The 17,531-nt window shown below is 37.9% G+C and overlaps 1 protein-coding gene across 2 annotated transcripts; it reads left to right on the top strand.

The window, feature by feature from the left end:
* Positions 1 to 1,479: 1,479 nt before the first annotated feature.
* On the top strand, positions 1,480 to 16,719 carry LOC310956994 (uncharacterized protein). 2 transcript variants are annotated; one of them, XM_083927388.1, is made up of 30 exons: positions 1,480 to 1,647; positions 3,448 to 3,521; positions 4,286 to 4,360; positions 4,805 to 4,872; positions 4,982 to 6,015; positions 6,366 to 6,402; positions 6,489 to 6,526; positions 6,608 to 6,738; positions 6,818 to 6,896; positions 7,070 to 7,125; positions 7,571 to 7,615; positions 7,761 to 7,828; positions 7,955 to 7,995; positions 8,080 to 8,119; positions 8,749 to 8,783; positions 8,884 to 9,011; positions 9,115 to 9,235; positions 9,357 to 9,619; positions 9,716 to 9,917; positions 10,679 to 10,835; positions 12,157 to 12,321; positions 12,519 to 12,641; positions 13,003 to 13,048; positions 13,127 to 13,230; positions 13,324 to 13,448; positions 14,130 to 14,501; positions 14,638 to 14,921; positions 15,314 to 15,415; positions 15,598 to 15,750; positions 16,384 to 16,719. In XM_083927388.1, the coding sequence occupies exons 1-30, from the start codon at positions 1,556 to 1,558 to the stop codon at positions 16,485 to 16,487; spliced, it is 4,362 nt and encodes a 1,453-aa protein (XP_083783514.1). In that variant the 5' UTR covers positions 1,480 to 1,555; the 3' UTR covers positions 16,488 to 16,719. The 2 variants fall into 2 exon arrangements, 1 of the variants encoding a protein (XP_083783514.1); XR_014593497.1 differs by lacking the exon at positions 14,638 to 14,921.
* The last annotated feature ends 812 nt before the right edge of the window (positions 16,720 to 17,531 follow it).

Here is a 17,531-nt window from a genome sequence, read left to right as displayed (position 1 = left end):
AACTGTTGTTATACAAACCTACAAACCTTCTGTGTGGTGCCAGAGCTTTAATAAAGGATGACAGATATCATCTTGATTGCTCTACCTCCCTGTAACACAGTAGTCTACATACAGTAAGTCTGTCATACAAGTCATACTGACAATACACCATTTTAAATATATGCAACTAAGGGTGTTTAGGGTGTGACTGTTCTTGGTTATCTCTTCAGGCGTAAATGCTGCGGTAGGTGACCAAAATACCACGTACAATGATCAGCAGAAGAAGTTAAACAGATGAAGTATTTTACATTGCACAATAAAACTATTTAATGTGCTGTGTTTCCCAACCCTGAGACGGATGTGCAAATCTGGCTTGTGGTTGTCTTTATTCCCCCTGGTGTACAAAAAGAGAACTACACATATTATTCTTCAGTTTCTACCTTGGTCTTATTAACAGGAAACCCAAGCTGTTTGTTACCACTATACAATACGGTGTACTAATTACTGTTTATTGTTAACAAGTCGTTAGTGCTTTACAGATCAAAAAGCTGTTATAAAGCAAAAAAACAACCCTCTGGATTACCAGGCTATGAAAAATCTAATTCAGGATTACTTTGTTTACATACTCTGCCAGCATATTTTATCCTTATTTATAATTTTATTTCAATAGTAAGCCCTCTCACAGACTGTTTGACCCCTGACCTCCTCTAGTTTTTTCATTTATGATACAAATCTATTTTGTATTTAGCCTAAAAGAAGTTGAACGCATTGATTTCTGTGATTAAAATATTTTGCATGACAGTGTACTTTATCGTAATTGTAATCATCATGTTCTTAGTGTTTTTTATACATGACGTTTCAAAATGATTTCAGTGTTCCATATCACCTACGCACACTCCTCTTCAACTGTATTAAATCCAGCATTTGCCTGGTTAAATATAGTTTAATGAGCCGTAACGATAGAGGAAATACACGTGTGTGAATGCGTAAAGAGTACAGTAATGACAGACAAGCCCCTCCCATTCATAGTCCTGAAAAGCAGGTGCGTAACAATACAGACTATTAATAATGGTGCGTGACTTCTTCTGACGCAACAGTACATGTCTCAATGACAGCACTAGTGTTACCCTGGAAACATTTGTTTCTAGTCATGGCTGTCTATAAAATCACTCACAGGGTTATTAGGACACACCCTGAGGCGCACCTTTACTGCCAAACAAAAATTGAAAAAGATCAATCTCTTCCTTCCAAAAACCTAAAGAGACATAGTTGTGTTTGGCTGATAATACAGCACAGTGGACCTTTCTGTTCTGGTATAAGATCAAACAATTTCCTGTTCAGGAGGTGGACAGTTGTTGAGCAAGACTAAGGTAAAGTGAATGTATGTAACATCCACCTGTTCAGGTTGATGTCTCAGGGGCGTGCCACATGTGTCAGCTATGACGCTGCATGAGAAACTCACACAGCAGCCTTCTTACAACAAAAGAAACATCGCATTTGTGTGGGTTGAGGGAAGAAAGTCTAATGTTTGTAGTTTGGCTTTGTTTTCAACATTTGAATTTGCTCACAGGACGTTATGTTCCAAGAAAATGAAGACAAAATCATGAAAGCTCCTCGCATTTGTTCTGATGGATCTGCATGTCGGCACATGTTTGTCCCCTTTGTCAGGTAAAGTGGTGGTGGTGGTGGTGTGGGATCACAGCTCATCTCAGAAATCACAGCTGGACCTGGTTTGAGTCTGAATTGATTACCAAGCTTGTCTATTTATGGATAAATCTAAATCATGTACTTATTTGCTTCTTTATTTAAACTACTAAGCTGATACTATATATCTTTGTATGTGTTTCTTTTCCTTTATGTCATATTATCTTATTTTTTTATTTTATTTATGTGTTTATTTATTTCTCTGACGTTTGTGAATATACTGGGTAATTAATAAGTCAAGTATTGATTCGTTGTGCACCAGCAACTTGGTGGTGGGAGAGAGATGCTCTGATTATAGAGGCTGGAGAAAATGTGGATCTGTGCTGTTGATGAAAAATTCTGACTATATCATCTACAATCTGTAATTATACTACAACTACTACTACTACTACTACTACTACTACTACTACTACTACTACTACTACTTATAATAATAATAATAATAATAATAATAATAATAATAATAATCATAATAATAATCATAATAATAACAATAAAAATAATAAGAAGAAGAAGAACAACAACAACAACAATCGCTGATGTTGTGTTTGTTGTGATTTTTGTTGTTGTTATTGTTGTTGTTGTTGTTATTCTCAAATACTAACATTTACTTTATTTGCAGGCTTCGATAACGTATTATTTGTGCACTTATGGAATGTTTATTATTATTATGCTTTATAGGTACACTTTTTATATAGTTTTTAATTTTTGCTGCATTTGAAGTTCATTTGAAATATTACTGAGGCATGCCAGAAAAATAGTGATGAGTACGATAACAGTGTGTTCACATTACACTCCTACACTACAATGAGCCGAACTGTAATGCCTTTTAAAGCATATTTCCAACACACTGGTGATATAACAAAACTGTTTGTTTTCACAAAATGAAACACTTAAAAGTTAAAAGTTGTGCCAATTTAGCTCATGTTAAGTATGCTGTAGTACCCAAGGAGTGCTTGTGTATACTTAAGTACAGTATACTTGAAGGCAACAAAAAAGTACAGTAAGTTACATACTAAACATGTATTTATTTTAGTATAGTCTTTAACAAGTATAATATTTTTTCACCTGGCTCACCTTGTGTCACTACGCACTCTCCTTATATTACATAAATTACTTTTTTCATAATTTATTTGAATACATAAAAACAGTAACCAGAGTATAGAGAGTTAAATGCAAGTGTTCTGCTTCAAGAACTTGTCAATTCACTGCATGGTAACAGCACACCTTCATAACAGAGCTAAACACTTCTAAAAAGCTCTGGCTTGAGCAAACATTCAGCGTTTGTTCATAGAAAACAACATGTGTGTCCATACAGTGCAATATAGTAGTATCTGTATATTACTGTTTGCACTTTCCCTAAGCTGTGATAAAGGTAATGTGTTTGCTCTGTTGAACTGCATTACACTGATTATACTTAAGGGTGTGTCCGAACAGGAATGTGTGTGAGTGTTTAATTTTCTATTATTCATTTCTTAAAAACATTGCAAGATATGGGTAATTGACTGAATGATGAGAACCAAAGAGAAAGCCTTTACGATACAATTGCAGGAAAGGTCTTCAGCACTCATGGGTGTGATGGGAAGAGTGATTAGCCTGAGAAGATTTTTGTATGACTCATTATTTCACCCTTTTGAACTGCTGTTTAACAATGGGTATCAAAAGATAGAAAAGGCATTGCAATAAAGCCCCAACCAGACATTTTGATTTCATTTAAAACTATAGCAAAAAGTGAAGTAAGTAATTGTATTTGTTACATTACAGACTGAAAAAGCCATACTCACATATCAAACATCTATACTGGTTGGAGATACTTGTTCTGGTCGTCCTATTGGCAGGTATGGTCTGACATCAGCTATGACATGGTACAGTTGTATTTTTGTTTTTTTACAGACAATAGAGTTGCAGTGTCTGTTATCTAGTAACCCTATCTGGACTGACAACTCTACACCTTTATTTAGAAACTGCAGTGTCTGACATGTCTGGCATGCCAGTCATTCAGCGTCCGTCATGTCACACACACACACACACACACACACACACACACACACACACACACACACACACACACACACACACACACACACACACACACAAACATGTGAATATGATGAATTTCCCTCTTATACCTGTTGTTCTAGTCTGAATGCTGTCTGTTTCCTAATCACACGAAACTTCTCAATGCTGTAACTTCTTTGAAGAGTAAGGCCGAAATTATGTCAAAGAAAACCAAGAAAATCAGAATGTAATTCAACAACTTTGAGCAAGTGTCTGCCATATAAACTTAAACATAAAAACTTAGAGTTTAGAATCAGGCTAGAATAGAGGGGGAAACAAACAGATTCGATAGAAATGATCTTATATATTACCTATAGTTAAATTATTAATAATCAGTGTCTGTCTTGGAAATTTCCAAAAAATCTATAAAACAACCCCATGTGGGATTAAAATACTTCTTACATCTACTGATGTCCATTGTCTCTCATACAGTACTACAGGTTTAGGTCACAATTATCACCATTACACTAAAGTTCAAATTTGAATTTCCTCTTTGTAATTCATTCTTTTCAGACTGATAAGATGTATACTTTCCCCCCAACAGGTCAGGTATCCTGTAATGAGACATTTGCTGCTCCTTCCACTCTTTCCATTACTACAACAAATGCACAGATTTCAGGTATACCGCTGAATATTGCTACTTACTGCCACATCACTTTCATTCACACTTCCATCCTGCTGCATCTGCTATAACACACTACTGTCGCCTGTCTGGTCTAAGCAACTGATGAATACACAAAATAAGTCACATAATAGGGATAGATGGCTGTCACTCTGTGGCAGTAGTAGAGGAGACCTATTCGTAAAAAGGAAAAGCTCTTTGCTTGCTTTTTCGGAAAGCATTGCTCTGTGAAAAGCCGATGTTAATGGTGTAGTTCTGGCTGCCCTCATTCACTGTTTGTACACATAACCATTTAAGTTATGCACTGTAATACACATGTTTATTATTGTAAAAATGAGGTCTGGTGCAAAGGACATCGGCTGACAGCTTGTATAGGGCCTTTTTTGACCATTTTTAAAATCTGTCTTCACAACTACTTTCTCTTTTTCCATCTTTTGACAGTATACTACGCTGTTGTTGTCACTGTGGATGCCAGTGAACCAAAGGATGAATCAGAAATCATTACCTGGGTACGTAAGGAAACTGGCCATAAACTGGGTTCTAATTAAAATACCAGATATAAGATGTTTATATCCTTTGATTACATATCATGTAGTAGTATCATGTTCATTTTCTCAGCTTACCCAGGTGTTTCAAAACAAGCTGCAGAGCTGTTTATCTCCAAATCCTGAAGAAACAACTGCCACACCTACCTCTGAGACCACACTCATGACGACAGCAACCACAATGTTACAGAGCTACAACACAACTACAGCTGCAGAAACCACAACGTTACAGAGCTACAACACAACTACAGCTGCAGAAACCACAACGCTACAGAGCTACAACACAACTACAGCTGCAGAGACCACAACGCTACAGAGCTACAACACAACTACAGCTGCAGAAACCACAACGTTACAGAGCTACAACACAACTACAGCTGCAGAGACCACAACGCGACAGAGCTACAACACAACTAAAGCTGCAGAGACCACAACGCTACAGAGCTACAACACAACTACAGCTGCAGAAACCACAACGCTACAGAGCTACAATGCAACTACAGCTGCAGCAACCACAACATTACAGAGCTACAACACAACTAAAGCGGCAGCAGCAACTACATTAAAGAGCACGACCACAGCTAAACCTGCAACAACAGTGTTAAAAAGCACTTCCACAACTTCACCTACAACAGCAACGTTAAAAAGCAGCACCACAACTGAACCTGTAACAACAGTGTTAAAAAGCACCACCACAACTGAACCTGTAACAACAGTGTTAAAAAGCACCACCACAACTGAACCTGTAACACCAGTGCTAAAAAGCACCACCACAACTGAACCTGTAACACCAGTGTTAAAAAGCACCACCACAACTGAACCTGTAACAACAGAGTTAAAAAGCACCACCACAACTGAACCTGTAACAACAGTGTTAAAAAGCACCACCACAACTGAACCTGTAACAACAGCATTAAAAAGCTCCACCACAACACCTGCAACAACAACTTTAAAGAGCACTACCACAACTAAACCGGCAAAAACAACAGCATTTAAAAGCACCCCCGCAGCTAGACCTGCAGGAAAACCAACAGGGAAACCAATTCCCGGTCATTCGAGAAAGGAGCGCATAGCTCGTCAAATTGGGCACAGTGTGACACAAACCAGGTATCCATAAAACATAATGATTTCCCTATAGAATGAATGAATTAATTTCTGAATGGCAGGATGAGGGTCCAAAAAAAAATTCTTCTTTTTCAACACTGTGGATAGGAGGAGAATGAGTTCAAATTTAGACAAGATACACCTCTGTTGATCCCCAGTAGAAAAATGTGGTTGTTGCAGCATATCTGGCTTAAGTTTGCTAACATTAGCCACCATATGCTCCCTGTCATACCGCACCAAGTGAAACAGTAGAATATCTGTGTGTATGAAATTAAGCAGGAATATGAATTGAACTTTTTATTTGTAAAAGGAAACATGGGATCTCATTAGTTTTGCCTCAATTTATTTTTCAGTGCGATCAGAAATGAAACAACGACTGGCCTATTTCAAGTAAGTAAACATTTAAATGTGTCTTTGGTTCACGGTGCATAAACAGAGGAATCATGTGAATTTGCGAATGATTTATGTCTTAACAGGATATTGAGGTTTCATGTGCCACGAAGACTGCAATAAGGTCAGTGAAATCAACTATTTTCAAATGACTAAAATGTGTGGGAATAATCTATTTGTTGTTAACACTGATGTTGTACTTCAGAAACACCACCTGTTCTGTGATACTGCAGCTGAAGCAAAGCATCCCTCCATGTTGTATCCTCCAAACGCTCTGTGCGGCCAGTAAAACATCTTCTGACATCCGCGTGGTGGGAAAAACAGCAGATAGAACAAGTGAGTGTTGCACACTCTGATATTCATAATTTCCTATAAGTTTCCCATAATACAATCAACCCTCTGTGTCATTTAACAGACCCTCTGCAAAATCAGTGCAATAGCAATACACAAGAGCAAAGCAGTTGCACTTATACTGGTCAAGCCGGTGCATCATGGTAAGATGTTTGGTTTATATTTTTTTGTAACCATATGAGTGATATTTTCTTAAGCAGTTTTTATGAATTGATCTTTAGGGTGAATATATGATCAGTGAATGTATTGCCTTTTTATAACTTTTTATGAGGTTGTTGGGTCCTTCACAACTTCAAATGTTGCTTTGTTTTGACAGTGAATTTCCTGGGGCTGCATATGTTCCTCAACGCAACTCAACACACTGTAGTGCAGGTGAGCTCTGAACATTTACCCTATACAACTTCAGACCACAGAGAGTAAAGGAAGTATTCAACCCCTTTAATATGAGTCAAAAATGAAGTTCAAGGAATTGTTACATTAACTTTATTGTGAGAGCAGTTGTGAGGATACAGAGCTTTTTTAAAGGTTCAAATAGTTCAACATTTTTGCTTGAGTTTGGTGAGAAGATCAATACAACTCTGACATTTGTGCGGTAAATTCCAAACAGAGGATCAATAAAGGTGTATCTTATTGTATCTGATCTTATCTTAAATTTCAAGCTACATAGTTAGCTTATCTTAGCGTAAACTAGAGGAAACAACGTAAAAAGTAAGAACGGTTGAAGGGTGAATATAGAATAAAGAACTTGACACTGATGTGTTTCTGTTCACACTGACATCTGAATGCAGTAAATCAACATGCCTTGACTTTGTTTCAGTTAAGAACAGCACCTGCAGCTGCTCTGCTTACTGCAATGGGACTGGTGAGTATTTATCACCCAAAAAACACCAGAAAACATCGAGTATTGTATAATATTAGTATATATATTATAATCATAAATACTATCTCAATAGTTAAAGTCAGAAAGATCTATATACAGTAAGTTCATATGATTTCTTTGTTTTCAGATGCTTACTACACTTTTAAAATTTCAATACGAGATCCAGAGATTACCTTGTCATATGTCTCGTCTGTGGTAAGCTAACGTACACACATTGAACACGCATGCATGTGTAAGTGTGGGTTTTATTTGTCTCTAATCATCCATTTTACATTCATTAATTATTGTAGCATTAACCTATAATTTTGTGTTTCTTTACAGATTTCTAAGCTTAAACACCTAAACTGCTCTTCAAGTGCAGAGTGAGTTTTGCCAATCTTCAAGCGTGTACACATCAGATCTGCAAATTAAAAATACATCACAATTTTTCTAATGTTCCTTTGTAGTGCTTCATGTCCATTCTCCATCATTGCATCTGCATACAAGGTAATCAGTCACCAAAGTGTGATCATTTTGCCATTCATTCATTCATTCGTTCATCTACAACCACTTGTCCCTGTCCGGGTCGCGGGGGGCTGGAGCCGATCCCAGCTGACATAACTTTCACATTTAATGTTAAAAAAAACCCACATTCTTTTCACTGTCTGAATAAACACACCATTTAGAGCCTGTCTCTTTAAGCCCCCCTCCTGAAGAAAGCCCAGTCTGCTCTGATTGGTCAGCGTTTCCAGGTCTTCCACATCTGCACTTTCGGTGACTGTAACAGCACTGTTGCAGCACTTTAGTTGTCACATCACAACCATACAGAAATCCTGACGGCTCATTTAAAGTCACAGTTTCTGAGTACTGTAATGAGCCTGCTCTTCCTGGTGAATTGAGCGTTGGGCAATATCTTGTTTTTGATTCTTGCATTTAATTGAAGAAATTGGCCACTTGTTACAAAAATGCATTAGGTGCAACTTCATCCCGTTTTCTCTTTTTTGGGACTTTGTCTGAGCAGCTTATTTATACAATGCTTAAATATTACTTTGAATATTTAAAGTCCAAGCAGCATTTTAGCTTATTCTAACATGCCATTTAAGATATTTTGACTAAAATAAAAAAATTCTACTCAGGATGCCAACGTGGAATGTTGGGGAACAGCAACAACGTGAGTGTAATCCTTTAAGTAGCTCTGCAGGAATATTTCTATGCACTGATGCATCAGAACAGGGACTGAAATCTGTGCACTTCTGATATTTTAATTATAGTCTTCAAAGCTGCAGGCTGATTTTAGGCTTTGGCCAGGAGGTTCCTATCTGCAATGTGTCGGCAGCCTTGATGAATGTGTTTCTTTCTGAGAAAGGAATCAGTTACAATGGACAACTGACCCGAGCAGGTATTGTATATTAAGTACAAGGAAGCAAGTCAACATCACTTCATACAGTGAAGAAAATAGCTGTAAAACTCCTTATATGTGTTTTGTCTTTTATGCCACACAGCAATTTGTGGAAACCCAGAAGTCAGTGACAATCCACTAAAATCCAAGTTCATGTGGTTCAGCATTAACCTAAAGCCTGCTGCATTTTGTACAGCCATTGAAGAATCTTACATCCTCACTTGGTTTGTATGATCTTCTATGCTATCGTCTGCAATTTCTTTCAGGACTGATTGTATTGTAGTTGATTAACAGGGGGGGAAAGTACTTTCACCCCGTATCTTAATGTAACCTTTTTATTTATAGTCAAATTGGAGAAAATGCGGTTGTGCAGCTGAAAGAGCAGTGTGTTCAGGAGGTGTTTACCACATCTAGCCCAAATGTGACAACTGCATACCAAAACACCACCATCAGCCTAAACGTGACAACTGCACGTCCTAACACCACCATCAGCCTAAATGTGACAACTGCACGTCCTAACACCACCTCTTCTGTAAATGTAACTTCATCTCCGCTCACAACAGCTGGGGCCCTGAATGCCACCACTAGTGCTAATGTCACTGCATCAGGTTTGTTATCACCTCAGCACTGTGTACAACTCTGTTGCAACATTTACGTCATTAATGTATCATTATAGTGTCCACTTCAAATTATGTTGACCACAGCTGAGAGCCAAGCCAACGCACTGCTTGAGCTGACCAGAGACGTGTCCAAGCTGAACTCCAGCCAGGTGGATCAACTGGTGTCTCAGCTGGAAAATCTTTTGTCAGGCCCAACCATCAGCCTGGCTCTGGGGAACACCTCCGTCCATATTGTCAGCAATCTGCTGGGAGCCTCTCCCGAAGTACTGTCCGACTCCTCCAACAGGTTACAGAATTAATTGGTTCATTTATTTGACATTGTCTAACATGTTGTCTACTGTTAAAGAAACAATAGTAAAACTCAGGGGTTACAGACCTTTTTTGCACCGTTTATATATTTGCAATTTTTGTTGCAGGCTGCCCAACTTGAAGCTTAATCCACACTCTATTACTACCATGGAGGACTTTGCCTCTGTAACTCGAGAGGAGCCTCTACTCAAAATCTTTCAATTTCGCCGTAAATAAAAAGGAATATCAACTCCATTATCCATTAATCATCATTTAAAAAAGGAAAAACAAATACAAGTTATTCACCAAACATTAACAAAACTGGCAACCTGACAGGAGCAATTTACAAAATGTCTACAAGTGTACTGTTTCTTTTGTTTATAATTTGTCATATTTTAAAGACATAATGATGTAAGCAATAAATCCTTGACAATGTAACTATACATTTTCTCAAATGTAATCTGGGGTGATTCATTTTATAATCTGATTACGTAACCCAGATTATATTGTATGTAATCTGTTACTACCAAACCCTAGACATGGGGTTTCACATTTGTCTTTTTGTGCGCTCAAATGCATGTATGTTGCATCGAAATGTTTCGATAATGGACTTTTTAGCACACTAGTAAAGCACAAGCTAGTGTTTCGAGGCCTGGTTCTGGTCCACAGCCCAGGTGTTGGAAACCACAGATGAAGCTGAAATGCCACTAATATTATAATTATTTATATTTTGCACCAATTACTGTATTTTTTCATCAGGATTATAGGGATTGTCGATACAGTGGGGTTAAAGCTGACCATTGATGGAGAGGCTATGACCCTCTATTCTCCGAATGTGGCTCTGTCTGTGAAACCAGCAGATGGCAGCAACTTCGAGGAAACATTTTTCTCCATCTCAGACCCCAATCATGTACAGGTATGACATCAATAATCCAACAGTTGTGATGTTGTTTAGACAAGCAATAGCCTGTGGAATACTGTTTTTTACAGCTATGTTACACATGTTGGTATTTTAGAAATTAAGATGTCTAACCACTGAAATGAGAAATTAAGTTTCAGGTTGAGATACAATGCTACATACCATACTTATCACTGGTAAAGTAAGTACATTAGTTTAGCACTGAACTTTAGTATAATTTTAAAGTACTGGTATTTTACTTTAGTGTTTCCATTTTATGCTACTTAAAATGCATACGACACTATGTTGGATTAGTTTAAATCAGCTGTTTTCATCTTGTGACAAATCACAATGTACAAAAAAGCAGCTTCCAGTTTGGCCCTCTTGTCACATGTCTCAAATGTCTATCAGTGTTTATCAGTTCCATCACAGATATGTCATCTATACTTTTCAGATGAAATAACAAAATATGAATCCACACTTTGGTAGGAGAAATCAGTTTTTCTTTCCTCTTTAATCAATCATCTCATAACCCTTCAGATTTATCTTGTGACCCTTTGGAGGGGACCGACCCCCAGATTAGGTAACTGATACTTATCCAAGTATTGTTTGCAAGTGGAAAAGCAAGGATAGAGGCCTAATAATTAAAGAGCGTTTTCATTCCAAATACACCCTTCTCCCAGCAGAATGTGTGTGTGTGTGTGTGTGTGTGTGTGTGTGTGTGTGTGTGTGTGTGTGTGTGTGTGTGTGTGTGTGTGTGTGTGTGTGTGTGTGTGTGTGTGTGTGTGTGTGTGTGTGTGTGTGTGTGTGTGTGTGTGTGTAATGAACAAACTGAATGATGGTAATGACTGCTTTAGGTGTACCAGCTCCAGGGCACTGGTATTTCGCTTACATGGCCTTGTTATTTGTTCCATGTGCATTTTAACTTCTAGGCTATGACAAAAAAATTAAACAATTTTAAACAATTCCACAAAATGTAATGATTATCTTAAATCTGAAAAAAATACCTGTATTAATATATAATCTGGGTGTTAGATACAATCAGTATATTCCAATGTGGAGGGGCTGTTGCTGTTTCTGCCTGAGAACATTCATTGAAGTGAACTAGGTCAACCTACTTCCTTTTATCACAATGACATGACTTGTAAAATGATTTCTAAGGGTACATCTCTGGATTACACTTGTTTTGTACATGTTGCACCCAAGAGGAAATGGGTTGAGCTATTACAGAGCCGCTATTACAGAGCCGCTATTGCTAATAGCGGTCTCTGAAAGACTGATATCAGATGCCCCAAATAAAAAAAAAAAGTTAAATTCATGTGGCCCATTTGTGCTGCAGGTCCGTGGGGATCCCAGGCTCAGAAGAAGTGGGAGAAAAGACCGCTCCATCCCTCAGGGCTCCATCAGGCTGCCCCCGACTCTCACACAGGACCTGACCACTGAGGAGCAGCAGCTGGTCTCCAGAGTCCAGTTCAATTTCTACCAGGAGAGCACAGTGTACCAGGTCTCTACTTTTCATACATCCCATTCAAAGAAATATATGCAGAGGGAGGGGATTTCGATGCAGAAAAGTTTCAATTTTATTATGTATTTTTAATTGTATATTCCTGATTTAGAATTGTAAAGGAAACAGAGGGGCCACATTTTAATTTATATATTACAATCTGACAACTTGTGCTTTGTGTGTTGTATGCCATACAGGACAGATCTATTGGACAGCGCAAACTCAATAGTGGGATCCTGGGAGCGAGTGTGGCCAACCTGTCAATCTCAGAACTGCAGGACGATGTTGTAATTCACCTGAGGAACACTGAGCCTGTTCCAGTAAGTATGTTTGAAAAAAAAGAAGTTTTTTTTTACTATGTTTGGTAAACTGCTTTTCTCATAGATGTGTTGACTTTTCATTCTTAAATACACCACAGCACTAAGTGTACAGCCCCATCAAATATTAACAGACTTTAAACCTGATCTCAAACCACCTTCTTTCTAAAAAACAACAAATAACTTCAAATATAACAACAGATAAAGGACAAAGTTGACAACTGTACATGTTTTAGCAGCTGTTGTTTAAAGACAGATAGGCCGCAAGCATGCTGTAAAAGTAGTTTAATAAAATAAAAGTCATGATGCACAATTTGACATTGTAAACTGACTTAGTTATTGAGCCTTTTCCCATGTTTTACAGGGAAATTTTGTGGCCACATGTGTTTTCTGGGACTTTACATTCAATGGTATGTACTATGTCTATCGGGATCAAGGGACTATTACCGAAGATGAAAATATGTATAATCTGTAATTTCTACCGGCAGATGGTTCAGGTGGTTGGAATCCAAGAGGCTGTTTTGTCCGGAACAGCTCAGTCAACGAGACAATTTGTGGCTGCAATCATTTGACAAGCTTTGCTATACTACTGGTGAGAAGATGATCATTTTTCTAATTTGGTCATGCATCCTTTATGTTTCAACACTTTTCCACAGATGTTTGTTTTTCCTTGGTTTTCTTCCAGGACTTTGCCAGAGATCCTCTAACCAGTCGTGTACAGGCCACCATACTTACCTTTATCACATATATTGGCTGTGGAATCTCTGCCATCTGCCTGTCTATCACCCTCCTCACTTACTTGGCCTTTGGGTGAGTATTGAGAGTCATAATATAAACATCACACATCCAACATTTTATATATCATAGATTAAAGTAGCAATCATTTTTTTCTTTTTTATTATTATCCTACCACTTGGAGTCACAAGGTTTCTGGCCCTGTTATGATGCAGTTTCAGTGTATGTTTTTTTGAGAAAATTATTAATGGTTTAAAGTGCCTTGAATTCTTGTTTCATTAAGTTATCAAATACTCTCAAATAAATTATTTTAAGGCGTTAACAAAAATCCTACCATGGTTAAGTCCAGACTCGTCCTGCTCTGCCTCTGACTGGCTAATACTTGCCGGTTTTGGGTGGGTTTATTAGGTTTAAGCATGAGGAGTGAGATTGGTTCAGGTTAGGATAGAAATATTACAGAACTTTCAGTTGTTTGTGTCCCGTGTGAAGCCAAAGTCAACATTGACTTATTTAAAGTTAAAGTTAGGTAAAAACATTTAGTTTTAACCCAAACTATTATCTTTTCCAAAACCTATACAAGTAGTCACGTTTCACAACATTAACCACGTGTTGAAAGCTGCAACATTGAATGGAACTGTCATATATGTAAGGTCAAACAACCTATTCTGTTGTTTAGGTATGAGGACTTGGTGTTTTTGTTGTATAAACATTATTTATCGAGGCCACTGATATGCTTTGTGTTGTTGAACGCTGCAGCAAGTTGCGGAAGGACATTCCATCCAAAATCCTTATCCAGTTGTGCCTGGCTCTGCTGATGCTGAACATGGTCTTCCTGGTGGATGCATGGCTGGCTCTCTACCCAGACGCCGTGGGCCTCTGCATCTCCACTGCCTGGTTTCTTCACTACTTCCTGCTGGTTACCTTCACCTGGATGGGACTCGAGGCTGTCCACATGTACCTGGCCCTCGTAAAAGTCTTCAATAGCTACGTATCACGCTACATGCTGAAGTTCTCGCTGGTTGGCTGGGGTGTCCCAATGATTGTGGTCATTATTGTCATTGCGATTGATAAGGATAACTACGGCCTTGTCTCCTATGGAAAATTTTCCGATGGCACTAGCGATGACTTGTGAGTCTTCTTACAGACGCTGTTACAGTCACATGCACCTAAGTTTTACTCAAACTTACAAGATTCCAAGATTAAATAAAACCTGCACAAAACTTAAAAACTAAACTTTTCATTCTCTCGCATTCATCTCCCGCAGCTGCTGGCTGAAAAATGACATCGCTTTCTATGTGTCAGTGGTGGCCTATTTCTGCCTCATTTTTCTGTTCAACCTTGTCATGTTCGTTGTGGTGTTGGTCCAGTTGTGTCGAATAAAGAGGCAGAACCCTCACAACTCGCAGCACCGCACAACACTGCAGGATGCGCGCAGTGTAGCGGGGATAACCATCCTCCTGGGCCTCACTTGGGGCTTTGCCTTTTTCGCCTGGGGGCCTCTTAACCTGCCATTCATGTACCTCTTTGCCATCTTTAACTCCTTGCAAGGTGAGTTGACTGACTTGGGAGTAGGTGTTCATCTGTTAAGGCCATTTTTTCACAGCAATAATAGGAACATTTGATTGTATTACAACTTTTTTCTCAACGTTGGTATTAAGGCTTTTAGTCCTGTTGGCTCACCTTTCACACTAAAATGTAGAGTAAAAGTAAACTAAACATTTATATAGATATTTACACTACCAAGGTGTGTCATATAAAAAGTATACAAAGAGCCATAAAATGAAGTACTTTGATCATCTTCATTTAAAAATTGGACATCTCATAGATGTTAAATGATGTTAATGTTAAAACTATTGAAAAAAACGAACTTAGACCAACTTAGACCAACTTAGACCAATAATATTCGAATATTCATATGAATGCAATCTCTGTTTCTTTAGGTTTCTTTATATTTGTGTTCTACTGTGCGGTGAAGGAAAATGTAAGGAAGCAGTGGAGGACCTACCTGTGCTGCGGCAGAATGAGACTAGCAGAGAACTCAGGTTAGAAATGTTCAACTTACATTTCACATCTCTACCAATCTGGCTGGAAACCTTTACATGTTTCACACTCATGTGGTTTGGTGCATCAGATGCACAGTGATGGGAATTAATTAGTTACATGTCAACGATTACATGATTGCCAATACATTTCCTCTTTTATCTTGAGAAATTTCTTTTCACAGAATGGAGCCGCACTGCAACACAGAAGACTGTGAAGAAGTCATCAATGACCAGAATAACATCTCTTACATCCTCAAGGTCCTCCAGATCTAACAACTCCTCCAGCTCCTCTTCTTTCCTCGTCAGTGACTCCTCAGAGCAAATTAATGGCATCAGTAAGTGAAGACAGTCTGCCATTATGGGGGGGGGGTTGATAGAAGTGAAGTTAAATGTATAAACCAATAGATGGATAGATAAATTGACAGAAAGATATATAGATAGATAAACAGATAGATAGATAGATAGATAGATAGATAGATAGATAGATATATAGATAAACAGATAGATAGATAGATAGATAGATAGATAGATAGATAGATAGATAGATAGATAGATAGATAGATAGATAGATAGATAGATAGATAGATAGATAGATAGATAGATAGATAGATAGATAGATAGATAGATAGATAGATAGATAGATAAATAGATAGGTAGATAGATAGATAGATAGATAGAGAGAGAGATAGAGAGATAGAGAGAGAGAGAGATTAAAAAGGTTTATTTATCCCGAGGGAAATTATCGTACAGTTTCAGTTTCAATACAAAGATGGGAAAGGATCAAGGATCTGATGGAGAGAGAGAGAGAGAGAAAGAGAGAGAGAGAGAGAGAGAGAGACAGAGAGAGACAGAGAGAGCGAGAGAGAGAGATAGCGTTAAGTCGACATGATTTCAGATTCACAAAATAAGTGGTCAATTTAACATTGCTTTTGCAAAGATAGGAATAATGCCGTAGTGCTGTGTTACAGGTAGCCCATTTGAAGACAGAACAATCACAGCGGATGAAGACCCCAGTATGGATGTGGTCCTCAACGAGATCAACAGTCAGTACAGGAACCAACAACAGTCCTGATCAAGAAAGGACGACGGACTGTTTAATGGCTCTTTTTCTGAAATAGTTGTATATAATGTTAATAGAGAGTAATTTATATACCGTACATATGCAAGTCCTACTTTATACATTGATTTTTACACTTTTCTATATTCATGCTATTCTTAATTGTATTTGCACAAAGAATCTGAAAAACCTTTATTCCTTTGTACAGTGATGTTATCAATATTATAAGTCATATTCTAATGGTATCCGTTGTTTGCATACACTCACGATGACTCGTGGTAAATGAGTTAATATCAGGACAAGCCAACACGTGTATCATTTTTGTAATAAACTTCTGTAAAGGACTTTTTGGTAATAAAAAGAAATAAAAGAAAAAATATATAAATTAAAAAGAATTATGTTAACATCTAGCAGTCTTTATTAAAGCTACAGAGCAGTACTTAATGTGTCAGCATGCTTATGTTACTTTGTTACCACTAAGCTGAGGTTGACCGTGATACAGTAAGGAAGGTGGTGGATAAGTGAAGACTTTGATAGCTGAAAAGTAAGGGGAAATACAAAGGTCTTCAGGGTTCGTCCTATGGGGCATTCATTTCTGTGAAGTGGAACTCCATCCAATAGTTAGATTTTCATTTGGGGTGAAAGTTTTGGATGACGATTGCCATCCCTAGAAGGATGCAACTAGAGCGCCTAAGAGATTATTCAAACCCAGGCACAGATTCTGCAGATTCTGCAGAGTTTCTGCTGTGACAATCAAAGAATGTCCACACCGGTCAATAACTTCAGGATGGATTAAGGTGACACATTGTACACTCATGGTCCCTTGAGGATAAATTGTAAACAACTTTCTTCTAGTACCATGAAGTCAAATTTTTAATGTGTCCAATGCTCTAAAATATATCCAATTCATTCTCCATTGATCAGCTAATCGTTTCGGTGTAACTGCACATTTGCAGAAAAACATTGTTTTTAAAAGATGTGACCAAAAGCACACACTTTACAACCTTCACTACTGAGTGTATCTACATTGTTTTCCTGCTCACTGTTTGTATCGACGTG

This window comes from Echiichthys vipera (assembly GCF_963691815.1).
Source record: "Echiichthys vipera genome assembly, chromosome: 14".
NCBI lineage: Eukaryota > Metazoa > Chordata > Actinopteri > Perciformes > Trachinidae > Echiichthys > Echiichthys vipera.
The sequence above is the reverse complement of the archived record's forward strand: the minus strand, read 5'-3'. Positions and strand labels throughout refer to the sequence as shown.